Source organism: Aulonocara sp. 'chitande type north' Nkhata Bay, linkage group LG19 (genome assembly GCF_057382095.1).
Source record: "Aulonocara sp. 'chitande type north' Nkhata Bay isolate Kocher_YH1m ecotype deep benthic linkage group LG19, A_spYH_male_GT1.1, whole genome shotgun sequence".
NCBI lineage: Eukaryota > Metazoa > Chordata > Actinopteri > Cichliformes > Cichlidae > Aulonocara > Aulonocara sp. 'chitande type north' Nkhata Bay.
In genome coordinates this window covers 6,285,820-6,300,195 of record NC_141362.1, presented here as the reverse complement: position 1 = coordinate 6,300,195, position 14,376 = coordinate 6,285,820, and the positions used below count along the sequence as shown (strand labels likewise).

The window sequence follows — 14,376 nt, the reverse complement described above, 5'->3', positions numbered from 1 at the left end:
CCCCCACCCCCAACACAGCCAATTACAGGCCTCTGTTGCTGCAGTCGAAACCTCATGGCAAGTTTGATGCTGTCTTATTGCAACACAAACTTTGCGACTGAGAGAAATGAAGGACAGTGATGCATGCTGAGGAAAAAAATGCCCCGTGAGGAGTTTAAAAAAACCCCAGAAAAGTGTGAAACATGAAAGGCTCACAAAAAGTGTAAGAAAGTGAAAAAGCTGCACATTCTGTGTGAAGGTGCTGATCGAGCATCAGCACCTACAGCAGGGGTCGCCTGTGGGCAGTCACTGCAAACTTCTCAAAAAACACACACAAGTCAAATTTCTCAGCAAATTTGACTTTTCCTTATAATAAAACTACATTAAACTACATTCGCAGCATACTCCCCCGAAAATTATTTCAGGCTGTATCACACTGCTTGCAGTTGTCCATAACAACCATAACCTAAAAGAACTTGGTGATTATATCATATTTGTCATTAAAAGGGTGCAGAAACTGTACATATGTCTTGTTTATGTTCTGTTAAGTATGTAAGTGGAATAAACAGTGAAAGAGGCCGCACTGATGTTTCCATCATATTTACATGAACATAAAATGCTTGTTTGCACACTGGTGGAGATTACAGGGCTCTCCAGCAGTGTAAATATTGTTTACTCAGTATTTTGTTTGTCATAATGGAAGAAAAGGCCTTCCCCTTTGCACCATCATAATTGCTACTAGAAGGTGCTTGAGCACAAATACAGTATTTTGGGGCTCAAATAAAGGCTAAAGGTTGTTTAACAATAAAATATAAATATATTTTTGTAATAAGCTGCTGGACAAACAATCTAGCATGATTTTTCTCTATGCGAGGACGACCTCCATCTACTCTGATAACTACTTTAAGTTCTTGAAGTGGAAAAAGATTATATTTACAAGCCTGAGCTTGCAAAATATGGCCTACAATAAAAAACAACAACAAATACAGCCACAGAGCCTGTATAATGCCATGCAGGTTGTCTATAACTGTGGACACTCAAAGCAAACCTTTCCACTATAGCCACGTTTCACTCTGGTCTCTGGTGTCCCTTGGGTTTACAAATTGCTTTCAGTGTTTCTTCTTCTCTGATGGATTTGTCCCTGTGGCATTGTTACATCACTGGTGTGAAATGGGAGCTCTGGAAAGGAAGCTTTCAAAATGGTGATGGACTGAACTCGAAACCAAGTGTGTTTGAGACAGAAACACTTTGTAAGTGAAAGATGAACAAACACCTGAACTGAATGCAGGTCACGATCAATGGCATTTTTTCTTTTTCAGGACAAAGGACGGCTTTCCCTGTATTGGTTATAATAAATTGATATGACTTCACCGTCTGCTAGGTTTTTCTGACCCATCCCTGCTTAGTGTTCACTCCTGTCAGAGGGAGTGTAGTCTTTCTGAGCTCTGAGGCTCATTAACACACCATTTCACTCAAGGGAATTCACTGGAACCACAGCAGTCCATATTGATCCCAGTCCAGAACAACTGAAATATAAATGAAGGGTTTTCATTGTGTGGACTCCTTTGTGCAACCGTGGCTCACCACTATCCAACAGTGTGTGCAGAGTTTCCTTTACTTACTGTCAGTATTTACACAGTAACACCACAGAAAGGACATTTGAATTTACTTTGTTGTTTTAAGCACCTAGAGAGAAAACAGTGCTTAATTCATTGACTAACCTCAACTGCTTCCCGAGGACACGCTGCATCCACTCACTGTCTGAACCTGTATTCCCTGTTGGAATAATCCACAGGCACATTATACATGATTAAACAATTTTCACTGGGAAAAAACAATCCCTAATTACATCACAGAGAGAGTGAGAGCGAGAGTGAAATTTGAATTTGTGTTTAGATGATTTGGCAACATGGTTCATCTAACATTTATGCCAATAAAGAGGATTATTGAAATGAATCAGGGACGAGACAGAGGCACAAAGACGGAAAGGTAAAAATGGACAGGGTGAAAAATCACAAAGAAGGGAGAATATATCTCTCTATATTCATTTACTACAGTTGCATGCGAGTCGTATAAACACTGCAGTTTTATGGATTTGTGCTTATGATTGAGTCTTTGATTCTAGACAGAATGTGGTGATTTTGTGTCACTTCTTCATTGTGCTTTCTTCTGCCAATTTGATAGCCTTTATCCAGCTGTTCTACTATGCTAAGGCTGCCAAAAAGCTTTCATGCTATTGTCCAAGTGGCTATAGCTACTCTTGTGTCTTTCACACTTTTCTTTCAAGTGCTTTAAGTACCATAAACCCACAGTGGTTGACACAGCAAACACAGAAAGCAAAGGACGCATTGCTCACCCCATATCCAGTTAGCCAACTCTGCTTGTTATATAGCATACTGAAGAATTTCTCTTTTTCATCACATAACGTACATAAAAAAACATGAAAGTCAGATACTGAAATGTAAAAATCTGGAATAAAACAGATGTGACAGGTGAAGTTGAGAAACTCAACAAAAGAAAAAGATGAAACTTGAAACATAGAAGCAACACAGAACTCAGTGGACAATTTAAAGGCAAAAAATATGAGAAGGATGATAAAAAACAAAAATCAAGATTCAATTTGACATGAAGAGTCAGGTGTGATGCTATTTTATACTTGCCTTTTTATGGAACAAAGGAAATCGAAGCTGATCAGCTTGTTTTACCAGTTGTGTTATTGTGAATTAAGAAAGCAATTGATAAAGCTATTGATAACTTAGCTTTAAATGATATCATTAGTCTGATGCAAATAGCTTCATATTTGCACATTTCTCCTTTCAAAATGAAAGTCTTAAAATTTTTTTGTTGTTAGTGTAATCATATTTTCCATATGTTGTGTTAAAATCTGTGCATGTTTAACATTTTATTAAAGCTAAGTTTAGAAATTTAAAGATACTTTTTGTAATCACCCCTATAGATTTGAACTAAAACGTTTACCACCAGGGGGAAGCATTTTACCGGTGGGTGTGTTAAAATATATTTTTGGTATACTGCTGTTCTTATTTCTTTTTAGCTTTGTCACCTTTTCCTCAAGATTAGCCACCAATGTTAACACAAAGGCTTACTGACTAGCTTGGTTGACCCATCTCATGGGACAATTTGGTACTAATAATATTATTATGGTATTATAATCTCATTTGATAAAATCCTAAACATTTACATAAATTAATTGTTAACACGAGGTAATGGTGGCCGTTTCTTAAAATTCTGTTCATAATAATATAAAACTGAATGAATTAGCTTTGAACACAAGAATTCCAGTTTCCAATGGGTACCTTTAACTTACTCTGTGCTCTTTTGCATGCCAGTGAAATTGATTTTACACCTCATGTTACATATTATTAATGTGGCATAAGAGAGAGAGAGAGTCAGGTGGATCAGTGGAGAGAGCAAGAGAGAGAACGGGAAAGGTAGAGCGACATAGTGTCAGCAGAGGGAGTGGAAGAGAGAGAGAAAGTCGCCATTACTGCCTGGCTGTGCTGCTGAGAGGGGAGGGAGCATACAGAGCCAGGTTTCGGCTTTCAACGCATACCACACTAACAGCACCAAAATACACTAAAATACGGGCTAACCGGGCTTGTAGGACTACAGTGGACTACACCTTCAACTAAAACTGACTTCGGATTTTGGGGAAGTCGCCAGTGACCACGGATTGTGGATTGTGTAAAGAGTTTTGATTGCCTTTTAATGTGGGAATGCTTTCTCCTCTTCTCCGTGGTATGTGGATCTGGGAGCGACCATGTTATTAGGTGGGTAGGGGAATGTATTTGGACTGGGATTGGTACTTCATTAGCTAAACTAGCACTCCTTTTTTGTGGGTGAAGGGTGCCCGCACCACTGCGCCATCCCGAGTCAAAAGAACCTGGGATGGGGACGTGAGACGGGCTTGTTAAATCAGCCAAGGTTGTAATTTTAATAAGTCTTCCCAATGTGAGGCTGTTGCTAACATTAGCCACTAGCTAACTCATCCTCCTGGCATGCTAGGCTAACAGTGTTCGGCTAATGCTAGCTTGTAGGATTGGGAAAGGTGGGTTTTTCCTCTCCTGGAGCAGTATCAGGGCCAAGGCAGGCCGAGCCGGGTATCGCCTTTTCTCTCTAGGGTAGATACATAACCGCCCTATCAGTTCCCGGGGCTCCCAGCATTAGCCTCGAAGGATTGACGCATTAACTTAATATAAAGGTCTGCTGGTTTTAATTCCAGCATAACTAATTCACGTTAACTCCTCTAACTCACTCTCACTCCTCTTTTCTAGACTACTTTGATGTTTTATGTGATACCCACCCGTTTTCAGTTGGCTTTATAACACTGTTACACATATGTTAAAGCAGAAAATTTGAAGTAATCACGGAGTAGGGAAAAAATCGCAGCTGTCGTCTGAGTTTATAGCCTTCACGCCCGCCTCGCATTAATAGGTCGTTTAATTGTTTTTGAGTGCTTTTGGAAGTTGCTGGATTTTCTGCGTTAATGTCCTGCTAACATTAGCTCGAGGGGACGGAGGGCTGAGTGGAGGGTCACATCCAGGAGTGCCGCTGGGCAGATTATTGAATTTTCCCGACATTAACGAGGGTGTGTTTACACATACACACCCTTAACGTCTCAGCGGTGCTGAAGAGTTGTAACCACATATGTCATTAGGTGCTTTTTAACGCCTTTCCCCCCTTCGGTGCCTCACAATACGCAGGCAGGTCAGTGGGTTTGTCCTGCTGCAGCAGCTCTGCATGCCATTTGCATCGACTCAGGCTGCTGCTTCTCCCTTTGCCCCTTTCCCAAACTCTCATTAAAGGGGCAGTCCGGCTTTTATCCAAGACCCCATCATAATGCTTCCTCCCTTTTTTGCAGACCTCGCTGCAAAAAAAAAACTGCCCTAATGCTGAGTTACAGAGATTTTTCTTTATTTTTAAAAGCATCAGTTATTAGTGGGACCCATTTGTGTTGATAATGGCAATTAGGTTCTTTGTTGTTTCCACTTAGAATGTGCTACTGTGTCTTTTCAGTGTCCATAAAACCATAAGGGTTCACTAAATGATGTGATGGGGCTCTTATGTCCATCACTGTCGTCTGTGTCAGTGTGTTTCAGGTTTTTCTCTTCAGCTTTTTCTCTTAGATGGCCTTTTTGGAGAAAAGCTAACGATCCGGTTATTAACAGTGGTCTGAAAAGTCAAATAAATCCTAGTCTTTCCTTAGAAGATATCAAAATAATATATGTATTGTGTCATAGTGTGAAACCTGTAGGGATTTGGTAGAAAGAATGGTAAAGTGGAGTTCCCGTCTTTATCATTTTAACATTTCCTTTTCTGTTAGAATTGATATTCATGGATAGGCTAGTCTGGAAGGGTTTGCAGTTTTGTCTGCATTGCTCCCAGGAAAAATGGATATTGGTATTGGCATTATGCTAATATACTGGCAAATATTCATAGCTAGCATTGGCTTCTACAGACTGCATAAAGGCACTAGCACTGACAAGCCCTGCGAGTGATGAGGGGGGGTGATTGTGTCATTTGGCCTATAAACTGTTGTTCTTACATCATTCACACCCCCAGGGAGGGGGAAGTCAGATGAGTGACGCCCAGGTTCAGGTCTGTACCTGACTTTGGAGGAGGGTGACACAGTTTTTAAAGAATGAGCGTCTTACAAGGAAGGCACTTTACGGGAAACACCACTGCATACTCTGACACTTGGAGTCAAATTTTTAGATTTTGATCAGTGTCACAGTGACGAGTTTCCTTTTGATACTGATTATTTCTGGATGTGGTAGATCTTTTGTAGCATTCTGTGGTGGACGTTATGCGCCTAATAAATTGGTGCTTTATATCAACTGTAGTTCTTCTGATGATGGCAGATGATGAATGGTTTTAAAAAGTTGAAATTCAGAAATTCTGGGAGTTAGGCTGTAGCAGTAAACTAGTCCTTAGTGTGGAGGACAAGATTCAATACTTGGGGGAGTCAGTTCCTCCTCTAACAGGGAGCTCACGCTACCTTTTAGGAAGTGGTTTCTGTTTTGCTTCTGAGTTCTGATTCTTCACTTCTTGTGGGAGGAGAGCTGTCTGTACCCAGGTCAGAAGAAACTAGTTGTGCCTCATTTTAAATGATTGGCACACCCTTCTCTGGTATAGCACCACAGACTTAGGATGGAATAATAATACTAAATAAATAAAGCAATAAAAAGTTTAATTCTACTGACAAATTCCAGCCAGTGTAGCTTTAAAAGGTTTATCATCATTGGCAGTGTGTTCTGCTGTGTTTCAGGGCTTAACAGCATTTAGTCATCTCTAAAACCAGCTTGCCAAGTGATACCTTAATCCACCCCCTGCAGCCTCACAGTGAATGGACTAATCATGATGCACACGGCTACTTTTAGCTATTAGTGCAGCATAAATGCAGTTTAGGCTCTAGTGTTGGCTGTTTGCAATAATAAAACCATCACCCGCCCCTTCTGGTTGTCTTCAGTGTGAAGCTAATTGCCCATTACTGCCACTGTTTCTCATGTGTGGCACTTATTCATTCATATTGACCTTGTGGATTGACAACTTTGATATCATCTGAAATTAATGCAAAGCAGATGCTGGAATTTGGGTGACAGATCTCAAACACTGAGGTGCCAGGAATGTAGCATTGCAGTGATTAATTTTCAAATCCACACGAGTAGATTTTGCAGTTTGTAACTGATTGTTTAAGTTAGTAACCAGGTGAAGATTCCATATGTATTCCTGGGTGGAGTGTCATCAGTCAGTAGATGGCTTTAGTTTGATGTTTATTGTCATTTCTATATTTAGGCTTGTTTTGGCTGCTGGGGAGACAAACTGGATATAGCCTATGATCAGTCAGTTAATGTGGCACTAAAAGCAGGATCAGCAATAAGTCAGTTAGAAAGACAGGAAAAAAATACATAGAATAATTATAATTTCTGCCTTCAAAATATCTATAAGCTCGTATATACTTCTATCTGACTGCTACTACAGTCAGGTGTGGCACAGTAGCATGTTGTAGCATATAGTACATAGGTTTGTAAACCTGACAGACTATCTGGGTGGTTTTGAGATATAAAGACCATGCAGTTTAAAGCACATTTTCTATCATTAAGCCAGTTTCTTCCAGTTTATGCTTAAGTTTGGTTTGTAAGTTAGGATTCTTGGAAGGTGAGCCTTTTAAAATCTTTTTTGTCATTTGACATGAGCCAGTTTACAGCCATGTCCCCTCCTTTTTTTAATGTCTTTGTTTCTGCTGAGCCCTGTCACCCACAGGTGACATCATCACCTTGGTCTCTGTGAAGAGTCAGGGGAAACCTCGTCATTTTATGTCAGCAAACCAGATTTCTGCTCTGGTGCAGTTTCTCAGGCTCAGCATGCCGTCGTTCTGCATGTAGAAATTCCAGCACACGCAGGCAGATTCACTGACTGATTGCAACTGTTCTGTAAAAACAACAGTGACTCTAATTGTCTCTGCAGCTATCACTTATCAGCCTCGAGTAAGGTCATGGAAGGTTTCAGCTGTATTTGACCGTGTTAATTTAGATAATATTTACAGAAAGATTGCCCGGTCAATCACATGTAGGCATTTTCTGTTTATTCAATCAGGAATTGCTGATTATCCTGATTGTCGACAGTGAAATGTTTAGTTTCACTTGCTTATTAATGCTGCTAGTCAAACAGTCAACAGTTATAATCAGGATTAATGGTCAGAACCGGAATATCAGGCAAAATCTATTGTGACAACAGCAAGCAAAGTAATCAGGATTATACATTTACTCTTAATTATGCAAGGCTGGTTTGTGCTGGTAATGGTAACAAATCTGAGAACTGATTTATTTTCTGTTTCTTTCTCAGAGTAAAGTAAATCATTTCTAGGTCAGTGGCTATCAAAGGGCTGGAGTTGCATGCCATTTTTATTCTGCCTCGGCACAAATTGGTTGAAAGCACTTATTTTTCTCAGCAACGGGAAGAGTGACATTGCTGAGCCCTCCGTGACTGTACTACTCTCCCTCTCTTATATAAATGTTGCTGTCACACTTTGGTTGTTGTCTTCCTAGAATGCCATTTTGATATTGCAGTTTTGATAACAAAGTTTTCCCTTTTTCACTTTCAAAATTGTTGTAGGCCTTTGCATCACATTTTTACATTATAAACCTATTGTAGTAGGGTTTTTAAACCAGTGTAGTTTATTATTTACACATAAAAGGGCTGACTAAAACCTCCTCAAACCCACGAGTGAGCTTTTTTTCCCTATTCAAATATGATAAAGTGTATTTTACCTCATTTTTTGTTAACACAATCTAATTTTAGATGAACATGTATGATTTTCTTTTATTGCTTCACAATTTACATGTCCATGTGTGTTCCAGAGCATGATGTAGAGAAATAGAAGCTGATTATATTTTTTATAGTAAGTACAACAGAAGGCTGAAAATGTGGATTTGTTTGATTTGCTTGTATCTTCTCCTAATTTTGAATTCCATATCTTGCAGGCAGGTGATAAAAGGAGCCGTGGGCTGCTCTATCCCAGCTTGAATAAGATCCAGGATAGAAACCGAGATATATACGGAGAAGAGCATTCACTGGAACCAGGGAAAATGAAAATGAATGCATCTCTGTATCACTGACAAGCAGACCTGGGATGATATCATGACCTTTTCTTCCTGAGAGTAACTAGTTTAGCAATGAGTGGGGGGATATAATGGCCAAGAACAAGGATGCACGCCCCCCAACATTCGCCGTCAGCGTGGTTGGCCTCTCGGGGACGGAGAAAGAGAAGGGAAATTGTGGCGTGGGGAAGTCCTGCCTATGCAACCGATATGTGCGTCCAGATGCAGACAACTACTACTCGGAGCACACCTCGGTGCTCAGCACGATAGACTTTGGTGGTCGTGTAGTTAACAACGACCACTTCTTGTACTGGGGAGAGGTGTCGCATCGAGGGGATGAGGGATTGGACTATAAAATCCAAATCATTGAACAAACGGAGTTCATCGATGACCAGACGTTTCTTCCGCATCGGAGTACGAACTTGCAGCCATACACAAAGCGGGCAGCAGCAACCAAGCTCCAGTCAGCAGAGAAGCTTATGTACATCTGCACAGACCAGCTGGGCTTGGAGCAGGACTTTGATCAGAAGCAAATGCCTGATGGGAAGCTAAACATCGATGCCTTTTTGTTGTGCATTGATGTTAGTAAGGGTTGCAACAGGAAGTTTGATGACCAAATGAAATTTGTCAATAGCCTTTACTCTCAAATTGTCAAGTCAAAGAAGCCTATTGTTGTTGCTGCCACGAAATGTGATGAGTGTGTAGACCAGTACCTGAGGGACCTGCAGGGCTTTGTTGCCAGTAAGAAGAACCTGATGCTAATTGAAACGTCAGCACGCTCCAATGTCAACACAGAGCTTTGCTTCAACGCCCTAATCCAGCAGCTGGATAAAACAAGAGGGAAGCCAAAAACTGTGCCATACCTGGAGGCCTATAAAATCCAACGTCAGCTTGTTGCCTCAGCAACAGATAGATTTGAGAAATTGATGGTACACTCAGTTAGAGATTATCACATCACTTGGAAAACTGTGATGAATAATCTAAAGGGGCAGTCTGACTATTATGAGTTCATTACCTTGGAGGGCACCAAGAAGGCCCGCAACATGTTCACAAAGCACATTGCACAACTGAAACAGGAGCACATTAAGAGGAGAAGGGAGGAGTATCTGACGACGCTACCGAAAACCCTTAACAACATCCTCAATAACCTGGACGAGATTGAACACCTTTCATGGCCCGAGGCACAGAGTGTGATCCGGAACAGGTCTGATTTCCAGTACTGGTTTGTGATACTGGAAAATACACCGTGGGACGAGACGGACCATATTGATAACAGTGACCGTAGGATACCCTTTGACCTTCTTGATACACCGGACGGTGAGAGAATTTACCATAATCACGTCCAGCATCTTCTGTCTGAGAAGAGGAGGGGGGAAATGAAAGAGAGGTTCAAGAAGACATTGGAGAGGGTTCATTTTATCACTCCAGGGCAGCCTTGGGAGGAAGTCATGTGCTTTGTCATGGAGGATGAGGCCTACAAGTACATCACGGAATCAGATAGGAGGGATGTTTACTGTAGGCACCAGCAGGAAATAGTTGAAAGGGCTAAAGAGGATTTTCAGGAAATGCTTTTCGAGCACGCCGAGTTATTCTATGACTTGGACCTGAATGCAACCCCCAGCTGTGACAAGATGAGTGAAATTCACAGTGTGCTGAATGAGGAGCCCAGATACAGAGCACTGCAGAAACTTGCCCCAGATAGAGAGTCGCTCCTCCTCAAACACATTGGGTTTGTTTATCATCCCACTAAGGAGACATGCCTGAGCGGGCAGAACTGTGTGGATCTGAAAGTGGAGCAAGTTTTAGCAAACAGGCTGGTACAGCTCGACCACGGACGCTCTAATCTTTACTATAACAGTGCCAATATCGATAAAATAAACCTCTGCCTCCTGGGAAAGGAGGGTCTCTCACAGGACCTAGCCAATGAGATCCGAGCTCAGTCTACAGACGATGAGTACACTCTAGATGGTAAAATCTATGAACTGGAGCTTCTTCCTGTGGACGTCAACTCCACTTTGCTCTTCAGCCACACATGGGTCACCACTTTTAAGCCACACGGCTGCTTTTGTGTGTTCAACTCAATAGAGTCGCTTAACTCTATTGGCGATTGCATAGGCAGGATAAGGGCGGAGATAGCACAGAGTCGGCGAGATAGATTTGCTCAGCCGCTCCCTTTTATTCTCATCCTGGCAAATCAGAGAGACAGTGTTTGTAAAAACATACCCATCTTGAGGCACCAGGGTCAGCAGCTGGCAAACAAATTGCAGTGCACCTTTGTCGACATCCCCTCCGGAGCCTTTCCTCGCAAATTCACTGAGTTCCAAATTAAGCAGGGTCTCAGAGCAGTGCTGGAGGGGCTAAAGCATAGCTTTGAGGTCTTGGCCCCACTGCCATGTATCAAAGACATGTCAGAGATGGACCTTAGAATAGTCATGTGCGCCATGTGCTGGGATCCCTTCAGCGTTGACCTCATCCTCTCGCCGTTTCTAGACTCGCATTGTTGTAGCGCTGGACAGCCTGGTCAGAGCAACACACTGATACTGGATAAGATCATAGGGGACAGCAGGAGGAGGATCCAGGTCACCGTCCTCTCCTACCACTCTGCCATTGGTGTTCGTAAAGATGAACTAGTGCATGGCTACATTTTGGTCTACTCTGCCAAACGCAAAGCTTCCATGGCGACCCTGCGAGCCTTCCTGGCAGAAGTCCAGGATGTAATCCCCGTGCAGATGGTGGCAATCACAGACAGCCAGGCGGATTTCTTTGAGAATGATGCCATCAAGGAGTTGATGACCGAGGGGGAGCACATTGCCACAGAGATTGCTGCCAAGTTTACGGCCCTCTACTCGCTGTCCCAGTATCATCGACAGACTGAGGTTTTCACCCCTTTTTTCAATGAAGTGCTAGAGAAGAAGCCTAACATTGAGAGCTGCTTCCTGTTTGACAGCTCGTCACGTGAGTGCACCACAGGAGCCAGTGAGGATGTCTTTCCCACCTCTCCCCATAGCCACTCCCCAGCTTACAACACTTACTACCCAGAGTCCGACGATGACAATGAGGCCCCTCCACCTTATAGTCCAATAGGCGATGATGTTCAGCTTCTCCCCACACCCAGTGAGCGGGCTAAATACAGGATCGACCTCGAGGGCAATGAGTACCCAGTCCATAGCACACCTGTCGGAGACCATGAACGCAACCACAAAGTGCCTCCACCCGTCCGGCCCAAACCAGTGCTCCCCAGGCCTAATGTTAAAAAGCTGGACCCCAACCTGCTCAAAACCATTGAAGCTGGTATGCGAAGTAATCGAAGAATGCCACGTGCCCCAGTGATGCACACTGAAGATGTGGAGCCATCAGACAACTATGCAGACCCTGTGGACACCCTGCTTAGACCCAGGGGCTTCCACAATGATGACATATATGCTGTGCCTGAAGATGCACACAACCGCCTGATCAAAATAAAGAACTCTTTTGGTGGGTTACACATTCTCCACGGAGGAGGAGAGGAAGAGAATGGGTTTGATCGGAAATCCCAGGCTGCAAGGCGGCCATCAAAATATAAAGATCGCTCAAAAATCCTTTTCAGCAAGACGAAAGCCTACCAAAGACGATTCCACTCGGACAGTGATGGAGAGGAGACTGGCCCGGCCACTCAGAAAAAGAAAAACAGAAGAGCCCATCGGGGCAGCGAGGAGGACCCGCTGCTATCTCCTGTCGACCCTTGGAAGGGTGGGATTGATAATCCTGCAATCACCTCCGACCCAGAGCAGGAGGACAAGAAGCTGAAAAAGAAGAAGACGCCCAAGACGCCAAAAGAATCCAAGAAGGTGAGACTTGTCTGTTATGATAGATTGACTTTTGAAGAATCACATTTATTTTGTTTCCTTTTTTTTTGGAAATAAGATGCTTTGAAAATGCTTTACAGAACAGGGAGGTCAAACAAAAGATTTTTTTTCTGTTTGAGAATGAGTGAAATAGCATTTTATTGCACTGAAAATGGGAGAGAGCGAGAGACTGATAGAGTGCATGGGTAAATGAGCACAGAAAAGACTGCATATAGTAAGGGGTGAGCAGATGTGTGTGGGTGTGAGCGAATTTTGTTGGCCTGAGACTCATCTGGAGAACAAACTAATTTGATAATTTATTGATTGGCCCCATTGCTAAAGTAGTTTATGAGCCTCCACACCTTGCAGGCCCTAGACAAGCAATAAAGGTGCTTGATAAAAGACACACTGTTAAAGACAGTTGGTGTCTGTATAATTTCAGAGCAAAGACTGTGTCTTTGACAGCTCTTTAAAGGCTTGCCTGAAACTTCTGACGACATCCAGACATGGTGTGTTCCCTAGAACCAAGAAGAAAATGCTTTGTGCACATTATTACTGTTAGAGCAACATTTTATTGTGGTGAAAAGCTGAAAATTTTAAAATCACGCATGCACAAATCAAACAGTCGTGTTTAAAATGAAGTTAAAAGCATGCATTAGTATGCAATGCATGCTCACGCCCACACATGAACAGACTTCAGTATATAAATTCCTAGTTAATTACTTACAGGTATAGCGCTATTTGTGATATATTACAGGCGGGAAATGGAGGTACTGTTAATGTCATTTTGTGTTCCAAAGTAAATTTTAGGTGATCAGAGTGGATAAATATTCTGCAGACATGTTTGAGAACTGTTAAAACAAACATTGTCATTTAAAAAAATTCTTAAGCAGGGACATCTGCTTTTGATTGAAGAGGTTTGTAGTCTTGAAAAGAAGGCAACTCAGGGCTCTAGACTAACTTTTTGCCATGGTTGCACTGGTGCGCCTAAAAATAAAATTTAGGCGCACCAGCACAAAATTTAGGCGTACAAGCACAAAAGTTAGGCGTACCCAAATTTTTTAACTGCATTACTTAACAGCGCAGTTTTACATGTTCACGTTTTTTTGATTTGTAAATGATTAACTAACAACCTTTCAAAATGATTAACTTGACACCCCCTTTGCTGCCCAAATTAACAGCAGCTCCATCAGCCCCCATAGCAATGATTTTATCCAACCAGTTACTGCACTGGTCCCCAAGAGCAGCAAATGCTTTCTTTGAGGCAGCATAAATTCCTAAACAAATAAAAAAAAATACCATTTACTCATCAGATCAAGAGTTTACAATGCAGTCTTTTTCAGTTTGAGTTTCTATATTCATGTATTATTGCTATGTTTAATTTTTAATGATAAGAATATGCTAGATATGGTTAATTCAGTAACACGACGTAATATTATTAATCATATAATAATAATAATAATAATAATAATAATAATAATAATGGATACTTTATTGATCCCCATGGGGAAATTACTTGTTTTTCTCTGCATTTGACCCATTCACTCAGTGAAGCAGTGGGCAGCCCACTAAGCAGGAGCCCGGGGAGCAGTGTGTAGGGACGGTACCTTGCTCAGGGGTACCTCAGGGTAGCCGTTAAGTGGATTCAAACCGCCGACCTTCCGATCATGGGGCGACCACTTTACCTACTGAGCTATCCCTGCCCCAGGGATATACATAGGCTACGTGACATGACATGGCTTACCTTGGGCATGGGCATGCTGGACCTCAATGTGTCCAATCAGTATATTCGCTGGTCTTCCTTTTTGCGAGATACGAGCGTACACAATGACACATTCTTTTGTGGCGATGTCTGTGTCTCCATCGATCAGGAAGGCCATGTATGTACTGTTCGCAATTTCCACTGAGGTCTTTTTTTTTCAGTGTGTCAGCGATTACGCCTATAAACTGGGCGC

At 42.1% G+C, this 14,376-nt stretch overlaps 1 protein-coding gene across 1 annotated transcript in view; it reads left to right on the top strand.

The window, feature by feature from the left end:
* The first annotated feature begins 3,482 nt into the window (after positions 1–3,482).
* The window catches only part of arhgap5 (Rho GTPase activating protein 5), a 64,197-nt gene continuing 53,303 nt past the window's right edge, over positions 3,483–14,376 (top strand). The window contains exons 1-2 of the mRNA XM_086273851.1: positions 3,483–3,767; positions 8,481–12,424. Of these exons, the coding sequence (XP_086129977.1) occupies positions 8,690–12,424 (3,735 nt within the window). The 5' untranslated portion in view covers positions 3,483–3,767; positions 8,481–8,689. The remainder of the gene's footprint in view (positions 3,768–8,480; positions 12,425–14,376) is intronic.